The sequence below is a fragment of the Scomber japonicus genome, chromosome 2, assembly GCF_027409825.1.
Source record: "Scomber japonicus isolate fScoJap1 chromosome 2, fScoJap1.pri, whole genome shotgun sequence".
In the NCBI taxonomy this organism is placed as follows: Eukaryota; Metazoa; Chordata; class Actinopteri; order Scombriformes; family Scombridae; genus Scomber; species Scomber japonicus.
This window is the reverse complement of record NC_070579.1, coordinates 11,046,622-11,072,054: the sequence shown is the minus strand read 5'-3', so window position 1 is coordinate 11,072,054 and position 25,433 is coordinate 11,046,622. Positions and strand designations below refer to the sequence as shown.

General features: G+C 38.5%; 2 protein-coding genes and 1 long non-coding RNA gene across 4 annotated transcripts; all 3 read left to right on the top strand.

Annotated features, from left to right (window-relative positions):
• The first annotated feature begins 330 nt into the window (after positions 1-330).
• On the top strand, positions 331-2,712 carry LOC128367720 (uncharacterized). The gene is made up of 3 exons (XR_008321935.1): positions 331-431; positions 1,525-1,798; positions 1,911-2,712. It is a non-coding gene; the product is annotated as an uncharacterized LOC128367720 (long non-coding RNA).
• Positions 2,713-9,224: 6,512 nt separating this feature from the next.
• On the top strand, positions 9,225-11,343 carry LOC128367692 (dihydrolipoyllysine-residue succinyltransferase component of 2-oxoglutarate dehydrogenase complex-like). The gene is made up of 3 exons (XM_053328309.1): positions 9,225-9,292; positions 10,546-10,816; positions 10,928-11,343. The coding sequence occupies exons 2-3, from the start codon at positions 10,555-10,557 to the stop codon at positions 11,077-11,079; spliced, it is 414 nt and encodes a 137-aa protein (XP_053184284.1). The 5' UTR covers positions 9,225-9,292; positions 10,546-10,554; the 3' UTR covers positions 11,080-11,343.
• Positions 11,344-22,384: 11,041 nt separating this feature from the next.
• LOC128367669 (caspase b-like) lies at positions 22,385-24,657 on the top strand. Of its 2 annotated transcripts, XM_053328284.1 has the most exons (3): positions 22,385-22,649; positions 22,785-22,907; positions 24,247-24,657. In XM_053328284.1, exons 1-3 carry the CDS (start codon positions 22,385-22,387, stop codon positions 24,381-24,383), a joined length of 525 nt encoding a protein of 174 aa, XP_053184259.1. In that variant the 3' UTR covers positions 24,384-24,657. The 2 variants fall into 2 exon arrangements, with proteins under 2 accessions (XP_053184259.1, XP_053184265.1); XM_053328290.1 differs by lacking the exon at positions 24,247-24,657 and having other exon boundaries at positions 22,785-23,411.
• The last annotated feature ends 776 nt before the right edge of the window (positions 24,658-25,433 follow it).

Here is a 25,433-nt window from a genome sequence, read left to right as displayed (position 1 = left end):
CATTTGTTTGAAAATGCAATAAATTAAGTTCAAGATGTTCTGTGTTGTTTATCAAAATATAATGATAATGATAATATAAAAGATACTGATTAAATGTCTTTTCATTAAAGTCACACATTTCTGATAATATGTTCTTATGTGGTGAAATAGGACTACTGTATAATAAATTATGCTGTACCGGCAACATGGTTATCACATACATTTAATAACTAAAAAGACAACAACAAACAAACAAAAACATAGCCTGTACTATAAAACAAACTTCACGTCTCTCTCTCTCCACTTGAACACCAACTCATGCCGTCTCATGAGCCAGCGGCTGCTGCCCTCTGTGCTTTTAGCACAACTTCCTGAAACTTGTCTGAAACTGAAACTATAATTTTCTGTACATTATCTTATGTAACTCGGATCTGTTGGCTGTCGGTGACACGGTGAGTTGTTCTGGATTATAATTAATGCTCATTAAAGCGCAGTTTTTGGCACGCTGGTCGTGCTTGGTGCCTCCTGCTGCGCTCATGCCGCACTTATTGATTAAATTATAAATGTAAAGTTACAGAAGGGTGTTGATGGTGAACGGCGGCTGGTCGTGCTGTTGAGGCCTGTTAGTGGTGGTTGTTTTCCGGTCAACATTTCTCTATTAATATCTATTAACAGTGTTTGTGCTCACAGCGCGTCGCCACACATCTGGCATTTTTAAAAGCAGAGCGGTGATGGCTGCACTCCTGGATTCTTAACTTTTGTGACTTTGTGCAGCTGAACTAGCGATGCGATCAGCTCATGAATCCTGTGTGTATTTATTTAAATCAGTATCCATTTATTCATTGCAGTAAAGAGATTATTCCGGTCCCGTTTGTTGATCTGTAATCAGTTATAAACTATAATTACTTGCTTCATCGATTTTACTAAAACTTTACTAAAGCAGATTTATCACGAGTAAACAGAGAGTAGGTCCATATGATTATGGTTGCCAGGTTGTGGAAAATCCTCCTCCTACAAGGTGCTTACTTTGTCTTTTAGCTCTTAAATTAATCTTGAAGTCAGCTGACCACACCAGGACCAATAATGTATTAACATTTACAGTTACAGACTTGATTAGGGCTTTAACTAACTGTTATTTTCATTATTGATTAACATCAGAAAATAGCCACAGTCTCCTATAGACAGGTGATGCAATCAATTTGTTTTGGCCAACTAACACTCCTAAATCCAAATATATTTAATTTTCTATTGCATGATAAGACCAAGAAATTGTCAAAAATGACTAAACTGGAACTGGGAAATGTTCAAAATATTTGAGTGACTTCCTGGTGGCTCTGCTGGTTGACGCAACCAAGACTCCAGGAAGTCACTGGTCTTGCCCAAGAAATAGACCATACATCCACCTGTAAAATACAGTGTGGACAGATACAGGAGTGGTATTGATTTTCTCATTAAACTCTGCACCAATAATCCCAAGCCAATCCCATAACACTGAAAGATCATCTGAAAACTGAAGACTAATTTACAGTTTTTCTACCTCTTCAGTGAGAAGAAATGCAGGTTCCACCGCTGCTCCTTCGGACTCTGGACGACCTAGGGGAGAGTGATTTCAAAACGTTTAAGTGGTACCTCACTTCTAGCGCCTCAACGAGCTACGCACCCATTCCTAAATCCCGTCTAGAGAACGCAGCCCGCAGGGACACTGTGAGTGAAATGATACAGACCTACGGAGAAGAGTCGGCTGTGAACACCACTGTTGAGATCCTGAAGAATATAAACAACAACTTCGCTGCAGAGAAGTTAAAAAAAGAATACGCAGGTGCAGTGGACGGTGACTTTGTTCAATTCATTGATGAGCCAACGTTGCATTTCTGTTTTCATGTGTCTCTTACTGTTTGATTGCATTTGTCTTTTCTTTTTTTTAACTGCAGAGGGAAGAGCTTGAAGGTGGAAGTGTGGTTACTGCCCAGACGGTCACCGGTTCCACATCTGGATCATGGAATATAACTAACAACAAATAAACTCATGAAACATCCAAACCGTGAAGACCAGAAAGGGAATACACCATGAGGTTCAGAGAGAAATATTTCAATTATCAGATGGATTGTCATGAAATTTACAGCAGATAATTAAAGCCCTAAAAAGACACTAATGATTTAGTTATCCTCTGACTTTAACTTCAGCGCCACCATCAGGTTGTTTAGCTTTATTTAAGGATAAAGTGCACTAACATTGATGTCTCACTCTCTCATTATCTGATTAGAATTACATGTTGTCTTGCTAACATGCTAACCCAACAAGGTGAACATGGTCAATATTCAACAAGTCCTTGACCACATGAGTCCACATCGATACATAGGAGTGTTTTCTAGTCTGGTGCCCGTATTGGCAGTAATCATCAAGACAACCCTAATTTGTCTGTGCTTTCTAAAACCGTTAAACACTCAATACTACTGCAGCAAAGATTCACTGTTTTGATTTATTTATCTCACTTCCTTTTTTCCCCTCCCTTCCTTCTCACTAATTGGTTGTTTAGCTCACCCATTAATTGTCCTGATTAATGGCGTTTTTTCCACTATACAGTTCTAGCATTACTCGGCTTGACTCGACTCAACACTGTTCCAGGAACGACCTTTTCCATTACAAAAAGGTACCTACTCAACGTGGGCGGGGTCGTCGTAGTACAGCTCCGCGAAACTGCTATGACTTCGTTTTATATGCAACACAAACACATAAACAATGGAGGACATGGAGGTAGTGGTGTACTTGCTTCTGTATGTGACTTTCTGGCTTTCGGGTTTGATTCTTGTGTGGGACGGCTCATGACTCTTCCAGTGAAGACTCTGACTAATCAGTAGCCGAAAGTCTGTCGATGTCACATTTAGTATCGGCTCGGCTCACTTGGAACCTCAGCAGAGCAGATACTAAAAAAGTACCAGGTACCAGGTACTATCCCTAGTGGAAACGCAAAAAAACCTGAGTCAAATCGAGCCGAGTCGTGCTAGAACTGTGTAGTGGAAAAGCCCCATAAGATCACCTGGTACACTCAAGTCTTATTTATAGACTGCATTCTCTTTCACCTCCACATGGAGCAGCACATTTGACTTAGAGACCCGTGTGTGTAGTTTTTTTTTACCCCCTTCAATTCATTGCTGCACTGCAACAATTCCTGATTATTGAAATAAACCTTTGGTGTGACGTTTCATGGCTTTCCTTTTCACGCATCCTGACCGATGCCCATGATGATAGTCAACCTTTTTTGGAACCTCCTACTTTACACTATGGTTAAGATCAAAAAACACTCTGTTAGGATTAGGTAAAGTTCATGCTTTGGGCTAAAATGAATATTTTGTTAAAGGGACAGTATGGCCTATAGTACATTTGAGATGACATAATTTATCTGTGTTTTCCAAAATGTTAAGATCACTGTTTAAAAAGTAGCCTAATAGTTTTTAAAGATGTAATAAGTGGTTAAAGTCTGGTTAGGCTTAAAAACCACTTAAATTTAGGGAAAGATCACTTTATTAAGGTCAGACAAACATGTTATGTGAATTCAAATGACTACTTCCTTAAAGTTAAGCAGTCTTCATCATCACGTCTTAATAATATTCATGAGGTTACACTTATGGGACAATCATAGTTATGTGTTTTGGAAATGTGACACTTTTTAAGCTTATTGTGTCCATGTATGACAGCTTCTTGATTACCATGATCTTTTACATCAATTCTTATTATTGTCTGGACAACATTCACATCTAACCCTGTTTATAAAATCTTACAGAATAAGTTTAATTATGACCATGACCATTATATTGATATGCTGCCAAGTACATCGGTCATTATGATATTTAGAGTAAGATCATGTCCTCTCTCAGTACATTTTAATGGGAATTTTACACCAAGTTTGCTACAACATGCTTAATATTTAATACTATAAAACATTTTTTTAAAAACAAGCATTACAATTACTTTTTCATCAGTAGTTAGCTGGTTTGAACATTGGGGTTTTATAACTAAAAAGAGCAAATCTGGGTGGGAAAGTGAAGAAACAGTATTTTTCCCTCCCTCTTTACCGAGGTACCCTTGAGCAAGGCCCTTAACTCTAACTGGGGAGTGGAGCGGAGCATGCTCTGGGAGAGAAATCTGCTTTTTAAAATAACATTGCACTGTTACAGATACAGTTATTGCGACAGCCCAATTAAATCCAAACGAGTCTTAAAGCTACCGTAATTACTGTAGCAGCAGCACAACTAAATGGGCCGATATTTCAAATTTTGATTTTTATGATTCTATCATGGATCAGTAGGCTACGTAGATAAATGGTGTCTTTATTTGTCTGTTATTTGTGTTTGTTGCAGGGGCGGTTCTAGAGAGGGGCCAACAGGGGCCAGTGCCCCCGTAACTCTGACTCCGGACTCCCCTGTGACCCCCCGAACGAAGAGTCTGCATTAATAATAAAATTATGATTTTGTACTAAGGTTGTATGTGCCCCGCCAACAAAAAAGCTGGCCCCAACTTAGCCCCTCCATTACAACTGGTGTAGAACCGCCACTGGTTTGTTGCTGAAATATGATCGGGAGGCTGCACAGGTTGTCTTATTTTGGCAGTGGACCAGAGGTTTCATGCTGATTCCTATCTGAGCTCCTGTCTGGTATGATCTGCTCTGTTGAGCTTGACGTGATTAGTCTTTCAGTGGAGACTGTAGTTGTACTGGGCAGCTTCTACTAGGTATGAATGTTATTTTACTTTTAAAAGTAAAAAATAAATAAAAAAGGAGAAGAAGTAACTGTAATAGTATTGTCTGTGTTTTGAATGTCATGTCTTTGTTCTCAGTGTCTGCCTTTTGTGTTTTGACGTGTCATAGTACCTTAAAATCTGTTAATGTGAATAATTGTAAATCAATAAAACCCAAACGTCACTCTGGTCAGCCTCCTCCTCCTGTTGCTGCTGCTGCACTCTGAACTTGAAGGAAAACTTCCTGAAACCGAAACTAGTTGTATACCGCATTTTCTGTATATTGTCTTATGTAACTCGGATCTGTTGGCTGTCGGTGACACGGTAAATTGTTTTGGATTATAACTAATGCTCATTAAAACGCAGTTTTTGGCTCGGTGGTCGTGCCATGGTGCCTCCTGTTGCGCTCATGCCGCACTTATTGATCAGATTACAATTATAAAGTTAACATTTTACATCACGGCGGCTGGTCGTATTGTTGAGGCCTGTTGGTTGTGGTTGTTTTCCGGTGAACATTTCTGTATTAATATGTCGTTTTTAAAAGAGTTTGTGCGCGTCGGTTACACATCTGGCTATTTTAAAAAGCTGCACGGTGATAGCTGCAGTGCTGGATTTTGACTTTTGGTCACTTTTTATCTATTCATTACACTGAGGAGATTTTTTCGATCCCGTTTGTTGATTTGTCGGTCTGTTGGCAGAATATTTCCAAACCTGTGAACAGATGTTAAAGTGTAAATTTAGACCATGGACCAAGTAAATCCAGATAAAGAAGTCATGCAGCCTTTTTTCCAGAACTAAAGTGGTCGAAGAGTCAATTAGAGAAGATGTCTGATTAAATAAACAGCTAGCTAAAACAGATAGTAAATATCATTCCGAGGGGGGATGTTCTACACCTTGGCAAACCCAAAGTTGTTCTTATGAAACTATAAACTAAAATATAAGTAAATGATTCATTCAATATTAATAAGCCATTACTACTGCTTTAGAAAGACTAACCCATATGATAGTAACACAGTAACACCGCATTTCTTTATGTTATGAGACAATACATCTTTCATCATTTTTGTGATGAAACAAAGTGTTTATATTATATATGTTATGAGATCATTTGCTTTGTTGCTAAATGGGGTTACTGAAAGGAAGGGTTCACATACTTTTGCTCATTTACTCATATTTATGCAGAAATAGAGAAAATTCTAAAGGGTTCCATATACTTTCAAGCAGCATTAAAACACAGTATGGACATATATAGGAGTGGTATCATTTTTGTCATTAAACACTATCTATCCATCCATCTTCTTCCGCTTATCCGGGGTCGGGTCGCGGGGGCAGCAGCCTAAGCAGGGAAGCCCAGACTTCCCTCTCCCCAGCCACTTCGTCCAGCTCTTCCCGGGGGACCCCGAGGCGTTCCCAGGCCAGCCGAGAGACATAGTCTCTCCAGCGTGTCCTGGGTCTTCCCCGGGTGTTTAATGGGTCATCCATTAAACACCTTGCAACAAAGCAAATGAGCGTATCACCCAAAATTTCAAACTTAACACTGATAACTGAATTGAAAATTAAAAACTAATTTCCCCTCTTCTGCCTCTTCAGTGAGAAGAAATGGGGGTTTCACAGCTGCTCCTTAAGACTCTGGAAGCCCTGGGTCATGATGATTTCAAAAAGTTTAAATGGTACCTTACAGAAGAGTCTGACAGCTGGGAAGCAATTCCTTTATGCAGTTTGGAGAACGCTCTCCGGACAGAAACTGCGAGTCTCATGACACAGGCCTACGGTGACGACTCAGCTGTGAACATCACTGCTGAGATCCTGGGGAAAATGATGAAAAAAGGCGCCGCCAAGAAGTTAAAGAAAACATACGCAGGTGCAGTGGATGGTGACTGTTAAATTTACTAATAAGTCAAAGTTAAATCTTTGTTGTCATGTTTCTTACTGTTTAACTGTATCTGTCTTTTTTTTTTCAAACACAGAAGGAAGAGCTCTTGCCGCTGGTCCCGCCGCTCCTCCTGCCACTGCGGCTGCTCAGGGTGGAAGTGTGGTTTTTGCCCCTACGGTCACTGGTAGTAGCACTGGACCATGGAATGTAACCATCAACAAATATGCTGCTGCGGCTGCTGCTCCGCCTGTAATGTCTTCTCATGCGGCTTTAATGGCTGCTGCTGAGGCTATAATGTCATCTGACAGTGGAGGTGTCTTAATCCGCTGATGGATTGTCATGAAATGTATCGCAGACCAAGTCTTAAAAGGACACATTATAAATATTTAGTAACCCTCCAATATTTACTTTAGTGCCAGTCTCACGTTGTTTAGTTCTTTATTGAATATTTCCCCAAAGAAAATGCACTAACAAAAATTACATTTTGTTGCCAACTATCTGCATATGTTCCCTTCCCACACACAACAATTGGATTGTTGAGGTACTGAAATGTGTTAAAGCTTGAAAAAAATCATGTACTCTTTAAGAGGTTCCCTTCAGACCTACAAAATCTGGCAACCCTTCTTAGCTCATATTGACACATTGGATATCAATCAATCAATCAATCAATCTTTATTTATATAGCGCCAAATCACAACAAAAGTCATCTCAAGGCACTTTACACATAGAGTAGGTCTAGACTGTACTCTTTAATTTAAAGAAACCCAACATTCCCACATGAGCAAAACTCCCTTTTAACGAGAAGAAACCTCAGGAAGAACCAGACTCAAAGTGGGCGGTCATCTGCCTCCATATGAAGAAAAAACTGATAACTGAGCCCTGAGCTTGTCCTGCTAACTATCAAATGTTATCCTTCCAACATGCTAACCCCAAAAAGGGAACATGGTGCTATGTCTGTGTGTGATGTACCTAACTGTTCCTCTTTGGTTGTACTGGGCAGCTTCCAAGTATGAATGTGTGAATATGATCAGAGTGTTCCTGAAAAAGAAAGCATCACTCCTCCAAATAAATACAAGTTTAAAACAAAAGAAGCAGTAGTAATAGTGTTCTGTGTGTTTTGAATGTGTTAATCATCCCTTTGTCTGTTCTCAGTGTCAGTTTTTTGCATTTTGACTTATATTAGGAAAAGCACAGATGCTACTAATAATAATAATGTTGTAGGTTTGCCATCATTAACATCATTATTTACACTTGTAATTTTCCTACTGTGAGGTGTCAATATGTCCTCAGTAGTTTGTCTGATTGGTTGACCTTGTAAATTGAGTAACCTTTACTATTATCAGTGTTGTTCATGCTGATGCTGTTTATTTAGCAAGATGTAGTTACACTATTAAACTGTTTCACTGTATATATAACTGTTCACCAGAGGGATATCTATCTATCTATCTATCTACCTATCTATCTATCTATCTATCTATCTGTCTATCTATCTATCTATCTATCTATCTGTCTGTCTGTCTGTCTATCTGTCTGTCTATCTATCTATCTATCTATCTATCTATCTATCTATCTATCTATCTATCTATCTATCTGTCTGTCTATCTGCCTGTCTGTCTATCTATCTATCTATGTAGCCTACTGTAAACAGAACTAATTAACATTTATTATATTTGAATTTATGTTAACTTTGCATATGTGTATTTCAGACCACACGTACATCACTGCAACACTTGTATGTTTCACTTCTTGGAACCATTCAGGTTTCACTTCCTGTTACGACCCCGATAAGGCCTAGGAGTGAGGGAAGTAATGAGCAAAACAACTCAACAAAAAGTATACTAATAAAGCACCAGAGATCAAATTCAGTTAACTGCAAAGCAGTGCTTTATTAATGACCAAACCCAAAACAAGCTCCCAAATAAGGAAGCCGATTTATGAATGAAGATGAGGCAGGCGAACCACGCCGCTGGACAGAAACACTAGACACTAGATTTTGTACTAAGGTTGTATGTGCCCTGCCAACAAAAAAGCTGGCCCCAACTTAGCCCCTCCATTACAACTGGTGTAGAACCGCCACTGGTTTGCTGCTGAAATATGATCGGGAGGCTGCACAGGTTGTCTTATTTTGGTAGTGGACCCGAGGTTTCATGCTGATTCCTATCTGAGCTCCTGTCTGGTATGATCTGCTCTGTAGAGCTTGACGTGATAAGTCTTTCAGTGGAGACTGTAGTTGTACTGGGCATCTTCTAGGTATGAATGTTATTTTACTTTTAAAAATAAAAAATGTTAAAAAAGGAGAAGAAGTAACTGTAATAGTATTGTCTGTGTTTTGAATGTTATGTCTTTGTCATGTACTTTGTCATAGTACCTTAAAATCTGTTAATGTGAATAATTGTAAATCAATATAACCAAGATGGACATTCACGAACTGAAGCTTTTACTGAATGTAGGCAGCAAATAGACATCAACTTCACTGGTGGGCACAGGCTGAGTGGCTGGATGCCTTTTCCTAATTGTATGTTATTAATTAGAGTTGGTAGAGATCAAGCAACAAACGTCACACTGGTCAGCCTCCTCCTCCTGCTGCTGCTGCTGCTGCTGCACTCTGAACTTGAAGGAAAACTTCCCGAAACCGAAACTAGTTGTATACCGCATTTTCTGTACATTTTCTTATGTAACTCGGATCTGTTGGCTGTCGGTGACACGGTAAATTGTTTTGGATTATAACTAATGCTCATTAAAACGCAGTTTTTGGCTCGGTGGTGGTGCCATGGTGCCTCCTGTTGCGCTCATGCCGCACTTATTGATCAGATTACAATTATAAAGTTAACATTTGACATCACGGCGGCTGGTCGTATTGTTGAGGCCTGTTGGTTGTGGTTGTTTTCCGGTGAACATTTCTGTATTAATATGTCGTTTTTAAAAGAGTTTGTGCGCGTCGGTTACACATCTGGCTATTTTAAAAAGCGGAACGGTGATAGCTGCAGTGCTGGATTTTGAACTTTGGTCACTTTTTAGTTATTCATTACATTGAGGAGATGTTTTCGGTCCCATTTGTTGATTTTCAAACCTGTGAACAGATGTTAAAGTGTAAATTTAGACCATGGACCAAGTAAATGCAGATAAAGAAGTCATGCAGCCCTTTTTCCAGAACTAAAGTGGTCGAAGAGTCAATTAGAGAAGATGTCTGATTAAATAAACAGCTAGCTAAAACAGATAGTAAATATCATTCCGAGGGGGGATGTTCTACACCTTGGCAAACCCAAAGTTGTTCTTATGAAACTAAAGAACAACAGAAACGAAAGTAAATTATTATTCATTCAAAATGAATAAGCCATTAGTTACAATTTATAACTGCTTTACAAAGACTAACTCATATGATAGTAACACTGCATTTCTTTATGTTGTGGGAGGGACATCTTTCATCATTTTTGTGACTTTTTTCATGGTTTACAGGGGAAAAAAAATCTTCTTTCTAGTGCCCAGTGTCAACTTTTCCTGCCAGATGTGTGTTGCTAGCAAGCACGGACACAAAGTGTTTATATTATATATTTTATGAGATAATTTGCTTTGTTGCAAAATGGGGTTACTGAAAGGAAGGGTTCACATATTTTTGTATCACACAAATGTGTAAGATTGGATATTTTTCCTCAGTAAATTAAGGAATAAGTTTGATGTTTTTGTCTAATTTGTTTATTTGGGTTCCCTTTATCTAGTTTAAGGCCTGAATCTGATCATGTTTTCCGTCACATTTATGCAGAAATAGAGAAAATTCTAAAGGGTTCCATATACTTTCAAGCAGTATTAAAACACAGTATGGACATATATAGGAGTGGTATCATTTTTGTCATTAAACACCTTGCAACAAAGCAAATGAGCGTATTACCAAAAATCTCAAACTTAAGACTGATAACTGAATTGAAAATTAAAAACGAATTTCCCCTCTTCTGCCTCTTCAGTGAGAAGAAATGGGGGTTTCACAGCTGCTCCTTAAGACTCTGGAAGCCCTGGGCGATGATGATTTCAAAACCTTTAAATGGTACCTTACAGAAGGCTCTGACAGCTGGGACGCAATTCCTGTATACCGTCTGGAGAAAGCCCCCCGGACAGAAACTGCGAGTCTCATGACACAGGCCTACGGTGACGACTCAGCTGTGAACATCACTGCTGAGATCCTGGGGAAAATGAACAAAAAAGTCGTTGCAGAGAAGTTAAAGAAAACATATGCAGGTGCAGTGGATGGTGACCTTGTTAAATTTACCAATAAGTCAAAGTTAAATCTTTGTTTTCGTGTTTCTTACTGTTTAACTGTATCTGTCTTTTTTTTTTTTTCAACCACAGAGGGAAGAGCTCCTACTGCTGCTCCTGCTGCTCCTCCTGCGGCTGCAGCTGCTGCTCCTGCTGCAGTGTCTGCTGTTGGTGGAAGTGTGGTTTTTGCCCCGACGGTCACTGGTAGTAGCACTGGAACATGGAATGTAACCATCAACAAATAAACTCATGAAACACAACCATACCAGGAAGACTAGACTGGAATACACCATAAGGTCGTGGTTCAGAGACAAATATCTTAATCATCTGATGGATTGTCATGAAATGTATCGCAGACCAAGTCTTAAAAGGTCACATTATAAATATTTGGTAACCCTCCAATATTTATTTTAGTGCCAGCCTCACGTTGTTTAGCTCTTTATTGAATATTTCCCCAAAGAAAATGCACTAACAAAAATTACATTTTGTCCAAATTGATCAGAGTTTGTACTACACTGTTAGGCAAACCAATACATCTTGCCCTCTTGGGGATACCACCCACCCTCATTAAGACCAAAACTGAACAACAGGTAGTTGCATTTACCACTGTCCTCGCAAGGAGGCTCATTCTTCTAAAATGGACTCATTCCTCCCTTCCCACACACAATTGGATTGTTGAGGTACTGAAATGTGTTAAAGCTTGAAAAAAATCATGTACTCTTTAAGAGGTTCCCTTCAGACCTACAAAATCTGGCAACCCTTCTTAGCTCATATTGACACATTGGATATCAATCAATCAATCAATCAATCAATCTTTATTTATATAGCACCAAATCACAACAAAAGTCGTCTCAAGGCACTTTACACATAGAGTAGGTCTAGACTGTACTCTTTAATTTAAAGAAACCCAACATTCCCACATGAGCAAAACTCCCTTTTAACAAGAAGAAACCTCAGGAAGAACCAGACTCAAAGTGGGCGGCCATCTGCCTCCATATGAAGAAAGAACTGATAACTGAGCCCTGAGCTTGTCCTGCTAACTATCAAATGTTATCCTTCCAACATGCTAACCCAAAAAAGGGAACATGGTGCTATGTCTGTGTGTGATGTACCTAACTGTTCCTCTGTGGTTGTACTGGGCAGCTTCCAAGTATGAATGTGTGAATATGATCAGAGTGTTCCTGAAAAAGAAAGCATCACTCCTCCAAATAAATACAAGTTTAAAAACAAAAGAAGCAGTAGTAATAGTATTCTGTGTGTTTTGAATGTGTTAATCATCCCTTTGTCTGTTCTCAGTGTCAGTTTTCTGCATTTTGACTTATATTAGGAAAAGCACAGATGCTACTAATAATAATAATGTCGCAGGTTTGCCATCATTAACATCATTTACACTTTTCATTTCCTCTGTGAAAGGGTCTGCTTATTATCTGTACCTCACACCTGTGTCACTGCCCAGAAAAGCCCTTTTTTTCTGTTAAAGTGATACTGGGATTTAAACAGTATGGTGCCTGTCATTTCCACCTCTTGTCAGCAGGTGGAGCTGTAGCCACATAAAATGATTAGGCTATTTGTTTAGCAGCAGTTTCCTACAGCCCAAGTTGATGCCATTAAATAGCTTGTTTCGGCCGAGTAACACTGCAAACTGCAAATATATATATCATAAAACCAAAAAAAAAAAGATCAAAGTTGTTGTATGAAAGCTTTACCACCTCTACCTCTTAATAAGTTGGTCTTTCTCTCTCTCTCTCTCTCTCTCTCTCTCTCTCTCTCTCTCTCTCTCTCTCTCTCTCTCTCTGTCTCTCTCTCTCTCTCTGTCTCTCTCTCTCTCTCTCTCTCTCTGAAGTAGACATCAGGAGGAGCAAAGTCTCACAGTGGCGGAAACTGTACAGCGACCATCTGGACTGTCTATCACCTCTGTTGTGAGCTGCATAAAGGACATACATGTAAGTTTTGACACTTAGCCTATACTGTAAATACTGACCTTTTTATTCATGTATCTTAGGCCTACTTCATTCTGACATACATTGTTACATTTAGTAGTGTGTCTGATTGGTTGACTTTGTAAATTGAGTTACCTTTACTATTATTCTTTACTATTGTTCATTCTGATGCTGTTTATTTAGCAAGATGTAGTTACACTATTAAACTGTTTCACTGTATATATAACTGTTCACCAGAGGGATATCTATCTATCTATCTATCTATCTATCTATCTATCTATCTATCTATCTATCTGTCTATCTGTCTATCTATCTATCTATCTATCTATCTATCTATCTATCTATCTGTCTGTCTGTCTGTCTGTCTGTCTGTCTGTCTGCCTGTCTGTCTGCCTGTCTGTCTATCTAGCCTACTGTAAACAGAACTAATTTACATTTATTATATTTGAATTTATGTTAACTTTGCATATGTGTATTTCAGACCACACGTACATCACTGCAACACTTGTTTGTTTCACTTCTTGGAAACAGACTAACTTCCCCAAAGGAATTTTCTGAGAGGAACCATTCAGGTTTCACTTCCTTATAGTCACCAATTATTATTAATTACACATTATTAATGTGGGTCTGGAATGACAAAGAGCTGTCAAGGACGACACCCAGGCTCTTAACCTGGGTGGAGTGGGAAACAGAGGAGTTGTCAACGGGGATGGTGAAACTGGGAGTGTTAGTGAGAGAAGATTTAGACCCTGCGAGGATGACCTCAATTTTATCACTGTTGAGTTGTATTTTGCTCTGCAAATGTAACAAATACTGTAGTAATTAACATATTATATTTTGTTTGTTTAAATTGTACAATAATCAAGTTTAAAAATGTTAGGTTGTGGTTGAAAAGGCAGTTATGTGCCCAACTACTTCTTGAGTGACTTCCTGGTGTCTCTGCTGGTTGAATGGCAACCTCACAGTGACGACAAGACTCCAGGAAGTCACTGGTCCTGTCCAAGAAATAGACAAGCACATATTCCCCTTGTAAAGCCCAGTGTGGACAGATAGAGGAGTGGTATCAATTTTCTCATTAAACTCTCTGCAACAAAGAAAATTGGAGTGTTTCCTAAAATGTCAAACCAATCCCTTAATGTTGAAAGGTTAGCTAAAAACTGACAACTAATCTCCCCTCTTCTACCTCCTCAGTGAGCAGAAATGGCGATTTCACAGGGCCTACTTGGGCACCTGGAAGACCTGCGTGATGATGATTTTGAAAAGTTTAAGTGGTACCTTACGATGAACGTCTTGGACAGCTGCAGACCCATTCCTAAATCCCGTCTAGAGAAAGCGTCCCGGCCGGATACTGTGACCGAGATAATACAGAACTACGGTGAAGAGTTGGCTGTGCAGATCACTGTTGAGATCCTAATAAAAATATACAACAACAACGCTGCAGAGAGGTTAAAGCAAGCATACGCAGTGGCAGTGGATGGTAAATTTACTCATGAGTCAACACACACACACACACACACCAAGAAAGGGCTATTTTGAAAAATATTTCTTTGCTTTTCCTTCCTCTTTGAGGCCATGACAACATAAAACATGGATTTTCTTCAAAACTTTTTTTTAAAACTCAACTCAAACTAGAGACTCATTCTGTTCCTGTACAAAATGAAAAAAATGAAACTCAACTTCAAAAATGTCTCCAGCAGGATCTCTTATGTCAGCAGTGATTTGTGTTATTCTTTGTTCATACACTAGCACAACTTGTATCTATAGCAACCATAGAACAACCTGTATCTATAGCAATCATAGAACAACCTGTATCTATAGCAGCCATAGAACAACCTGCATCTATAGCAACCATAGAACAACCTGCATCTATAGAAACCATAGAACAACCTGTATCTATAGCAACCATAGAACAACCTGTATATATAGCAACTATAGAATAACCTGCATCTATAGCAACCATAAAACAACCTGCATCTATAGCAACCATAGAACAACCTGCATATATAGCAACCATAGAACAACCTGTATCTATAGCAACCATAGAACAACCTGTATCTACAGCAACCATAGAACAACCTATATCAACAGCAACCATAGAACAACCTGTATCTACAGCAACCATAGAACAACCTGTATCTATAGAAACCATAGAACAACCTGTATCTATAGCAACCATAGAACAACCTGCATCTATAGCAATCATTATACAATCTGATGGTCTTTTTGTGCATTACACACCTCATACAAGTGGTAAAGATTGCCCAAAAAGTTAAATGGGTTAAATACATTTTGTTTTTGACCAGATATCATGACACCAATGGTTAACGTGTCTCTTACTGTTTATTGTATCTGTATTTTTTTCTCTTTTTTTTCATCTGCAGGAGGAGGAGAAGCTACACCCTCCACCTCCTCCTCTGCTTTGGTACCTCCTACTGCTCCTCCTGCTCAGAAAGGAATGGTGATCATCAATGGGAGTGTGGTCATCCATGGAAGTGTGACCATCACAAAGCCTACAGAGTTTAATTCACCTTGATTTACGTTACAAGCTTTTAGAGACTCCTCAGAAAAAATCCCTCGAAAGAGTCCACTGCTGACGAGGAATATTGTTACTGTCAACGTCCTGACATAAATAATAGAACAGTAGAAAGTTTTCTTTAAAGACATGACTGATCACCAAGAAAAAGAAACTTCAAAATGTTTTTAGCTTCTTCACAGAGACAACAAACAAGCAAGACCTCATAAAAGATGTCACAGAATACAAATAGAACCTGGACTACAAACCAACTCAGATGGATGATCAGTGAAAGACCAGCAACGAGATGCAACAAAGTGCAGAGATACATGCACTGACAGACAATCTTGATACCTTTTTGTATCATTTTAGCCCATTTTAGCCTTTTCTAAACACATTCCATGAACTCTTCTGTTATATTGGTTGTACTTTAGCATGCAATAAGACTAATGTTCTCTCATTTAAAGGTTGCATGGTAAGACTCAGGTGGATTAAACATAGTGGAAATTAAACATGATTACATGTACAGTAAGTGAATTCAAACATTAAACAGCATTGAAATATTCAAACTAGATTATTTTCCCCCTTAGACTTACATTGTGAAAGAGAAATCTGTAAATAAGCACATTACTTTTTTTGACCGCCACAATCCCCCCAAGAAATGACTTGTCTCTCTATCAGAATGTGATCCATCCAGTCCAGCTAGAAGAGACACTTTCCAGTTAGCTGGAGGACTAAAGGGCGGCTGTCTGTAGTGTGCGTGCTGCATGGACACACTGAGCCTGTGAAGCATGTGCAAACCTGTCTCTTCAAGTTGTTTAAGTTAGTTATAAAGTTGTCAAAGTCACTACAATAGTTATAATACTGATTTGGTGATCATCTGACTTTTCCTCTCGTGCCACCATCAGGTTTACTGTTTCATTCTTAACTGATTATGTTCCCAGAGGATGAACTGCAGTCACACTGATCTCCTCTCTCTCAAAGTAAAATACGTCATTTGTCAATATTTCTATGATTTAAAGACAGCTCTGTCAATAGAATATGTGCATTCATCTCAATTCTTCACTAATCCTATTTTTTATTTGAATGATTATTGTTTATTTATTAACTTTAACACATCAACTGAAATCAAACTGCAGTGGGTCAGTGGGTGGGGTTTTTTGTTTGTTGTTTTTTTTTTTGGTGGGGGTGGGGGGTTCTTGTCAGGGAAGGATGTATTTCCTAATTGCATATTATAATTTATATTATTTAACTTTTGGTGTTTCTTTCCTGAGTAACTTTTTGCGTCACTCTGGTCACTGCCCAGCCTCTAATCTCTCTCTCCACTTAAACATCTGCTCATATCTCGTGGCTCCGCAGCTGCTGCTGCGCTCTGCAGTTGATGCAATACCCCCCGAAACCGAAACTAAATACTATACGCCATTTTCTGTACATTTTCTTATGTGACTGGTGTGTGTCGGCTGTCCAAACACGGTAAGTTGTTTTGTATGATAAATAATGCTCATTAAAGCGCAGTTTTGGCACGTTGGTCGTGCCGTGGTGCAGCCTGCTGCGCTCGCGACGCACGTATTGGTCAAATAAGGTAAAGTTAGGTGTGTTAACGTTGAACGGCGTCTGGTATTGTTGAGGCCTATAGTGGTGGTTGTTTTCCGATGAACATTTCTGTATTAATTAAATGTTTTTGCACACAGCGTCACCACACATCTAGCATTTTTAAAAAGCTGAGCGATGATGGATTTTTTACTTGTTTTGTGACTTTGTGCAGTTGAGCTATACCGATGCGATCAGCTCATGAATCCTGTGTGTGTTTATGTAGCCTAAATCATCATTAATTTCCTCATTACACAGAGGACATAATTAAAGTTTATTCATTTGTCTGTTGGCAGAATATCTCCAAACCTGTGAACAGTGTGGAAGTTAAGACTATGGACCAAGTAAATCCATTTTCTGTAAACATTTATAAACTGTACTTACTTAATTACATTAATTTTTTACTAAAAATGTTCTAAAGCTTTATAGAGTAGTCGTGAGAAAGTAGAAAGTAGGTCAATGGGTTGCCATGTTATGGAAAATCATCCTCCCACAAGATGCTTAGCCTACTTTGTCTTTTAGCTCTTAAAATAATCTTGAAGTCAGTGATAATGAGCTGTCTGACCACGTCTGGACCAGATAAGGGCTTAAATTCACTGACATTTTCATTATCAATCAATATAATGATTTTTTAAATTAGAAAATGTCATAAAAAAAAAGCCTCAGTCTCGTATAGGCCAAGGTGATACTGGGACTGGGGGATGTTTCTCATTCTTGCTTGAAAATTTATCAAAGTTGCCAATTATTCTTCTATCATTTAATGAATTATTTGACCAGTGGATCAAGAAGCTGACTTAGATTACAGTTAGAACAGGCAACCTGCTAATGTTTGCTCATTTTAGCAGTAATAGAGGGAAACCTGGCACCCTTATTATTATTGACTCATGACTGTAGACACATTTATGGTTAACATGACGACATTTGAGAGTGGTAAATTCAGGATGATTTATAAACAATTTCCATGTATCACTACAGACTTGATGCCTCATTTTTCTCCTTTTCCAGAACTAACGTGGTTAAGGAGTCAGTTACAGAAGGAGGGGCGTTCCTGATTTAACAGCTAGCTAAAAAAGATCAGGTAAATATCATGCTGACGGAGGATTTTTCACATAATCCTAACACTACACTATACTGTTCTTATTAAACTAACAATAAAGCCATTAGTTACAACTTACAACTGATTTACAAAGATGAGATTTATGAGATAGTGACGGGACATCTTTCATCATTTTTGTCATTTGAAAAAAAAAAGATTTACAGGGGGGAAAAAAATCATCTTTCTAGCGTGTCCTCTGTTTGTTGCCAGCATGCACGGACAGAAAGTATTCTGATATTTCATGAGATAATTTGCTTTGATGCAAAATGGGGACACAGTTACTTTTGCTAACACACATGTGTAAAATAGAATAGTTTTCCTGAGTGAATAAAGGAATAAGTTTGATATTTTTGTACAATTTAAATCCAGTTTAAGGCCTGATTCTGATCATGTTTTTGGTCATATTTAAGGGTTCACAAACTTTTAAGCACCACTAAAACACAGTATAGACACTATAAGATTTAAGATCAGATTATCTTGATAATCTGATTTGAAAATTGAAGACTAATTTCCCCTCTTCTGCCTCTTCAGTAAGAAGAAATGGGGGTTTCACAGCTGCTCCTTGAGACTCTGGAAGACCTGGGTGATGATGATTTCACAACGTTTAAGTGGTACCTTATGAATCGCTCTGACAGCAAGGAAAAAATTCCTGTATCCCGTCTGGAGAAGGCTCGCCGGACAGGAACTGTGAGTGAAATGCTACAGCGCTACGGTGAGGAGTCAGCGGTGAGCATCACTGCTGAGATCCTGAGGACAATGGGGAAGAACAACGATGCAGTGAAGTTAGAGAAAGCCTACGCAGGTGCAGTGGACGGTGGCTGTTAAATTTACCAGTAAGTCAAAGTTAAATCTTTGTTTTCATGTGTCTCTCACTATTTAACTGTATCTTCTTTTTCTTTTTTTGCAGGGGCAGGGGCAGCTACAGCTACATCCTCCACCTCCTCCTCTGCTCCCAGTCCTCCTGCTGCTCTCAGACCTCCTGCTGCTCCCAGACCTCCTGCTGCTCCTACTACAATGTCTGCTCAAAACGGGAGTACGATTTTCGCTCCAATGTTCAGTGATAGTACCGTCGGATCAGTGAATGTAACCATCACCACTCCGAAGCAGGGAGACTAGACTACACCATGAGGCTGTAGTTCAGGGTGAAGTATCTCAATTATCAGATGGACTGTCATCAAACTTACATCAGGTAATTAAAGCCATAAAATAACAAGTTATAATGATTTAGTAACCCTCTGACTGCTGACCATGTCCCAGTGGACTAACATTGATCTCCTACTCTTTCATTATCTGGTTAAAATAACGTTTTGTCAAGCTAACAAACTAAACTAACAAGGTGAACATGGTCAACATTCAACAAGACCTCCAAATTAACCCTCCTGTCGTCCTCCCGGGTCAAATCGACCCCGTCTCTTTTGACTGTTCCTTCTTTCCTTCTTCCTTCCTCCCTCCTTCCGTCCTCCCTCCTTACTCCTTTCCTTCCTTCCTTCCTTCCTCCCTCCCTCCTTACTCCTTTCCTTCCTTCCTCCCTCTTAAATGTTTTCTTCGTTCTTCCCCTCCTTCTATACTTCTTTCCTTCCTTCCTTCCTTCCTCCCTCCTTTCCTTCCTTCCTCCCTCCGTCCCTCCCTTCCCCCCTCCGTCCCTCCTTCCTCCCTCCTTTCCTTACTCCTTCCTTACTCCTTTCCTTCCTTCCTTCCTCCCTCCTTACTCCTTTCCTTCCTTCCTCCCTTCCTTCTCTCCTTACTTCCTTCCTCCTTCCCTCCTTACTCCTTCCTTCCTTCCTTCCTTCCTTCCTTCCTCCCTTCCTTGACCTGAGGACAACAGGAGGGTTAAACGAGGCCAAAGACATTATCAGACCAAGTGAGTCCAGATTGACTCATAGGAGTGTTTTCTAATCTGGAGCCAAAATGATGATCGCCCAAATTATATAATCTGTCTTTGCTTTCCAAAGCTGTTACACATGACTGGTTCAGATCTTGTTTGGTTTAGGCACAAATACCACTTGCATATAGGAATAAGGAAATATAATGATTTGGGCTAAAATGGTCTCTTTGTTAAAGGGACTGTTTGTATTTTTTTAGAAGTGGGGTTGTGTTAGCTATGCATAGTCGTATTACCTGCAGTACATTTGGGTCGGCCTTTTTTTTTTAGGTGGCTAAAGTATGTCCACAGCTGTGCAGCGCTTAGCTAACTTAGAGCATGCCGACCCAAATCTTCTGTAATTAATATATTGACTGTGAATAATCACAAAAATTCAAACTATCCCTTTAGTGGAGTTATTACCTCCTTAAAATTAGGTGACTCTTATCATCATGGATACAATAAACGGGGCAAAGGTTAGGGCATGACCATTATAATGATGTGACATCAGCTATGGCACAATATAGATGTATTAAACACAGCTGTCATTATAATCTTGACAGTAAGATAATGAGCTCTTTTGGTACATTTTAATGGGAAATTTTACTACACGTTTGCTACAAAATAAAAAAACCACCATAATAAAAACCAAAACAAGCATTATAACTACTTTTTCACCACTAGATAGCTGGTTTCCAAATCAGGGTTTGATATGAAAACATGAAGTATTCACTATGTGCAATTTCAATGTGTAATGGGTTAAACATTCCTTTGTCTGAACTCAATGTCTTCCTTTTGCATTTTAACTTGTCACGGTAGGAAAAGCAAATTGAAAATAACACCATCGTTATTATTATTATTATTATTTTCCTACTGTGACACGTCTGTGACCTGACTCTGTGAAAACGACCTGATGAAAACAACGATCTTTACCTCAAACCAGCATCACCACCCAGAAAAAGCTTTGTTCTGTTGAAGTGTTGATACTGGTATTTAAACAGATTTTGCTTTCAGGCTCTTTTCATAGTTTCATGTCAGTATGGTGCTTTGCCATCTCTACCTCATGTCAGCAGATGGAGCTGCATCCGAGCAACAAAAACCTCACAGACTAATAACTAAACACACTCTGTGCCAATTTTCATTCCACAGTAGAAAACCTCAATGTGGAATAACTAAGGGAACATGCCTTTAAATTTTTTAAAAAAAAATTTTGACTGCAATATCAAGTAAATTGTATGTGCTTTTACTTTCCAGACCCTTTTTTAATCATGCTGCCATTTTTCTAAAAAAAAAAGTTCTGTATTTTTAAAAATTGTGTCATACCAAAGAAATCAGTGATTATTTTATACATGGTGTAAAGAAGTGAATGTGAAACTGAATGTACACTATTTTGTTAGTTTGTTAGCTTAAATAAAAATGGTCTGTATTATGGATTTGGTCGATTTCTTTCATTAAATTGAGTTAAATGCATACGTGTACCCTTTGAATATATATATATAACAGTCTCATGTGTGTTTCTTTATAGAACCTTGTAGAAATTAATATTTAAGTTTTGCCTTTGATACAAAATATCTAACTGCACTCCAGAGGAAGTTCAGTTCTTAAAATTCACAAAATATTCAGTTTTATGAGCAATTTGCCTTGGTTTTATAAGTCCATATAAATCCCTGACATGTAAAAACTCATTTAATGCACAAAGAGAAAGCACACAGTCAGATGATGGGAAAATTCTACTTGTGGTAAAGACACGTGCCTTGTGTCGCTTTTTCAGCATTTCTCTGCTTCTCTCGGATATGAACTTGAATATACGTGTGTGCTTACGTTTGGCCGTTCTCAGACTTCCTATTTATTGTTCTAATTTTGAAACTAAAAGCAGTCTATTAACTGCACAGTGCTACTGCATTCCCAGCAGATTGTTTTCTGAGACTTCTACCTACTTGTGCCGCTACGGTAAGACTTTTAGATATTTAAGAAAATATTCGTCACAGCTTGTCACAACTGGTCTGACTTCAAATCAAAGTTTTCACAAGGATGATTGGATATCATAACATTTCACAGTATCATTATTATGATGTTTACCTGTACTTTGAATTAAGTTTGATTTTGACAGATAATCTAGTTTTGTATTTTTAACATAATATAGTGAGATAAATGTTTAAAAAGGTTGACTTTATACTGATTTGTCAAATCATTGATGCTAAATATAAAATACACCAAGCTAAAAAAAATGTCAGTTCTACAGTGATGTATGCATGTGCTGCATAAAGTTACATAAAGCTCTTGTAAAAACAATATATGGCTACCTTATAGCACTCTGGCTGTTCAACAATGAAACCTTTGAGATTTTTATTGTAAATTCATCTTAAGTGTCAAATTATCAAAAATATAAGATTTTTTTAAATTCAGGAAGTTCATCTTCTTCAACATGAATGTGAAAGAAGAAGTCTGAGAACTTGGATAAGTGCACTTTCAGCTAAAAAAAAAAGTGGCTTAGCATTGCACATCAATCTGCAAATTGAAATCTTATCGTTTTTTCTTTCAGTGATCAAAAATGCAGGTTCCACTTCTGATCTTAGACTATCTGGATGAGCTGAGTGGAAATGAATTCAAAAGGTTTCAGTGGAACCTCACTCAGGAAGTGCTGAGTGGATGTAAGCCCTTTCGTAAGGGCCAGCTAGAGAACTCGGACCGGGAAGACATTGTGAATAAGATGGTCGACAGCTACGGAGAAGAACCGGCTGTGAACGTCACGGCTGAAATCCTGAAGAGGATAAACCACAACAATGCAGCGGACAAGTTAAAGAAGGCATACGCAGGTGCAGTAGATCATGAGTTTCTGTGTTAATTATGCTTCAACTAGTCAAAGCATTCATATTTCTGCTCAAGCTTTGTTTTAAATAATATTGTTATTCTCTTTCTTTCTCTTTTACTTCACCACGGGGGATCAGCAGATGGGAAAACCCCTCCTCCTCCCTCCTCCTCCTCCTCTGACGTGGCTCCTGCTGCTGACGCCTCAGTTAGTGCCCAGGGTGGAAGTGTCATTGTGGCTCCAACTATCCATGGCAGCGGCACTGGTGTGTCATTTAATATGAACATAAAAACACAGTAACTGTCTCCGTTGTTGATTTCTAATGGTTTTTACACCTTTTTAAAATGTGAATCAAATTGTTCATGTTGCTTAACTTGAAAATGAAGCAAAAGCCTGTGTGAAGCTGAACAGCCTGAACCACCGCAGCGGTTTCATTACAGCAAAAAATGTCAGAGATAAACATTTCAGTGGTTCTTTAAACAATCTCCTCAGTAGCTATTACTTAACATGGAAACTCTATAGGACTCTGGCTGTGATTTGAGTCTGTCTGTGAAGAAGCCAGTCACACGGCAAATCAGAGTAGTAATACATTTGAAATACTTACAGCAAAAACCGGTAAATAAATCACGTAGTCTATTTTGAGGGGTTTCATGCTGGGAAAAAGACTTTTCTATTATCAACTGGTTTATTTGAATGTATACCAGATCTATCTCCAGATCCAAGCTCTCTACATTTTTACTGGTGTATAAGATGCACCCCACTTTTAAATAAAAAAACTGTGTCAAAGATGTGTCTTATTTACTGGTTTTTATGGTAGCTAGTTGTTGAAGTTGCAAACAAAATGCAGCGCTGAAATGTTTCTGTACATTACTTTGATCCAAGAACCAGATATTATCATTTAAGGCTCAGACCTTGATGAAGGCTGCAAGCTGAAACGCGTTGGTCTATTGATAAAGTTGTTCCATACCACAAGTTTTGCTGGAGCTTTCTTCAGACTTCATTTCAGGCTCTGTGGAAGCGTACCTCCTCCCTATGTAGATATAAACAGCTCATTCTAAGCTAAGGAAAGGATTATAGACTAATTAAATTAAACTTGTGAATATCATATTCATATTTTGTTCTACTAGATGCCACTAAATTCTCCACACTGCACCTTTAAAGTCACCCTCCAGTCAATATGGTGTTTTTCCTTGTTGTCCCTGATACCATCTCTTGTACAGACTTGCTGCCCTCGACACATCCCATACTTACAGATGCACATACTGCATACCGCCTCGGGGTCGGTGGGCTTGCCAGTTTTGTTCATGTTTCAGAGTCAGACAGTATCTTCCAGTCTGTTAGCTTGGAGATAGCCTGTTAGCTTGTAAATCTGTGGATACTTTGCTGCTGTAGTCTGGTTAATAATATATAGAAATGTCGTAATTTTATCCAGGTTATTTCTTATTTTGTGTTGATAAAACATGACGAGTTGTGCAGCAGATCATGGGTTACTGTGTTAATTATGCTTCAACTAGTCAAAAAATTCATATTTCTGCTCAAGCTTTGTTTTGAATAGAAGAGGTAATTGTTATTTTCTTTCTTTTCTTTCTCTTTTACTTCACAAGGGGGATCAGCAGCTGGGAAAACCCCTCCAACTCCCTCTTTCTCAGTTTCTTCCCAGGATGGAAATGTCATTGTGGCTCCAAATAACCATGACCCCAACTCTGGTGTGTCATTCAATATTAACATAAGTACACAGTAACTGTCTCTGTTGTTGATTTTTTTAGTGGTTTTACAGCTCTTAAAAATTTGAATCAAATCATTCATGTTGCTTTAACTTGAAAATGTAACTACGAACTACCACATTGGTTTCATTACAGCTAAAAAAATGATGAATTTGTGCAGACATTTTTGAAATTGTTAGATTTATAAGTAATAACAAACATGAGTTATCTGAACTTTGTGGGTCTTTTCATCAGTGCTTCACTTCTCCTTGATCCTATACCTTTATTTTATGACCACAAGTTGTAATTATTTCAACAGCTAAGATACTGCAATGCATGAGCCTCAGCAGCCATTGCTATGGCCAGTCAGACGGCAAAGCTGACTTATCGTAAAAAACAATAAATAAATTGCACTAGTGTATAAGATGTAGTCTATTTTGGGGGTATCATGCTGGGAAAAAAACACTTTTCTATTAAAGACTGGTTTATTTGAATGCATACCAGATCTATATTCAAAGGTGCATCTTATTTAAGTGTCTTGAAATATCTTCATTTTATGCAGGTTATGTTTTATTTTGTCTTGATAAAACATGATGAGGTGGTATTTTCTTTATTTAGGTCAACTATAAAAATCATACACTTATCGCATCAACACAATTATCACTGTAAGTACATTTTAAAAACCAAATTGATTTAAAGGACCAGTGTGTGTGATTTAGTGGCATCTAGTGGTGAGGTTGCAGATTGCAACCAACTGAATACCCCTCCTCTTCCCCTTCCAAGTGTGTAGGAGAACATACAGTGGCCGTGAAATTAGTGAAAATGTGAAAGACCCTCTCTAGACCCAGTGTTTGGTTTCTTTACTGGGCTACTGTCGAAACACGGTGGTGCAACATGCATGTAATTTCTGGATTTGGGTTTTGTTTTTGTTTTTGTTTTGTTTTTTAAATGGCTCCTTTTGAAATATTTGAGAATTACTCTTTCTTCTGCCAGAAGCAATTAGGTGCTTGTGTGTAGGGGCTATGTATTTGATTTGATTAAATGGTAATTTTCCTCCCAAACACTAGGGGGGACATGGTAAAGGCTTG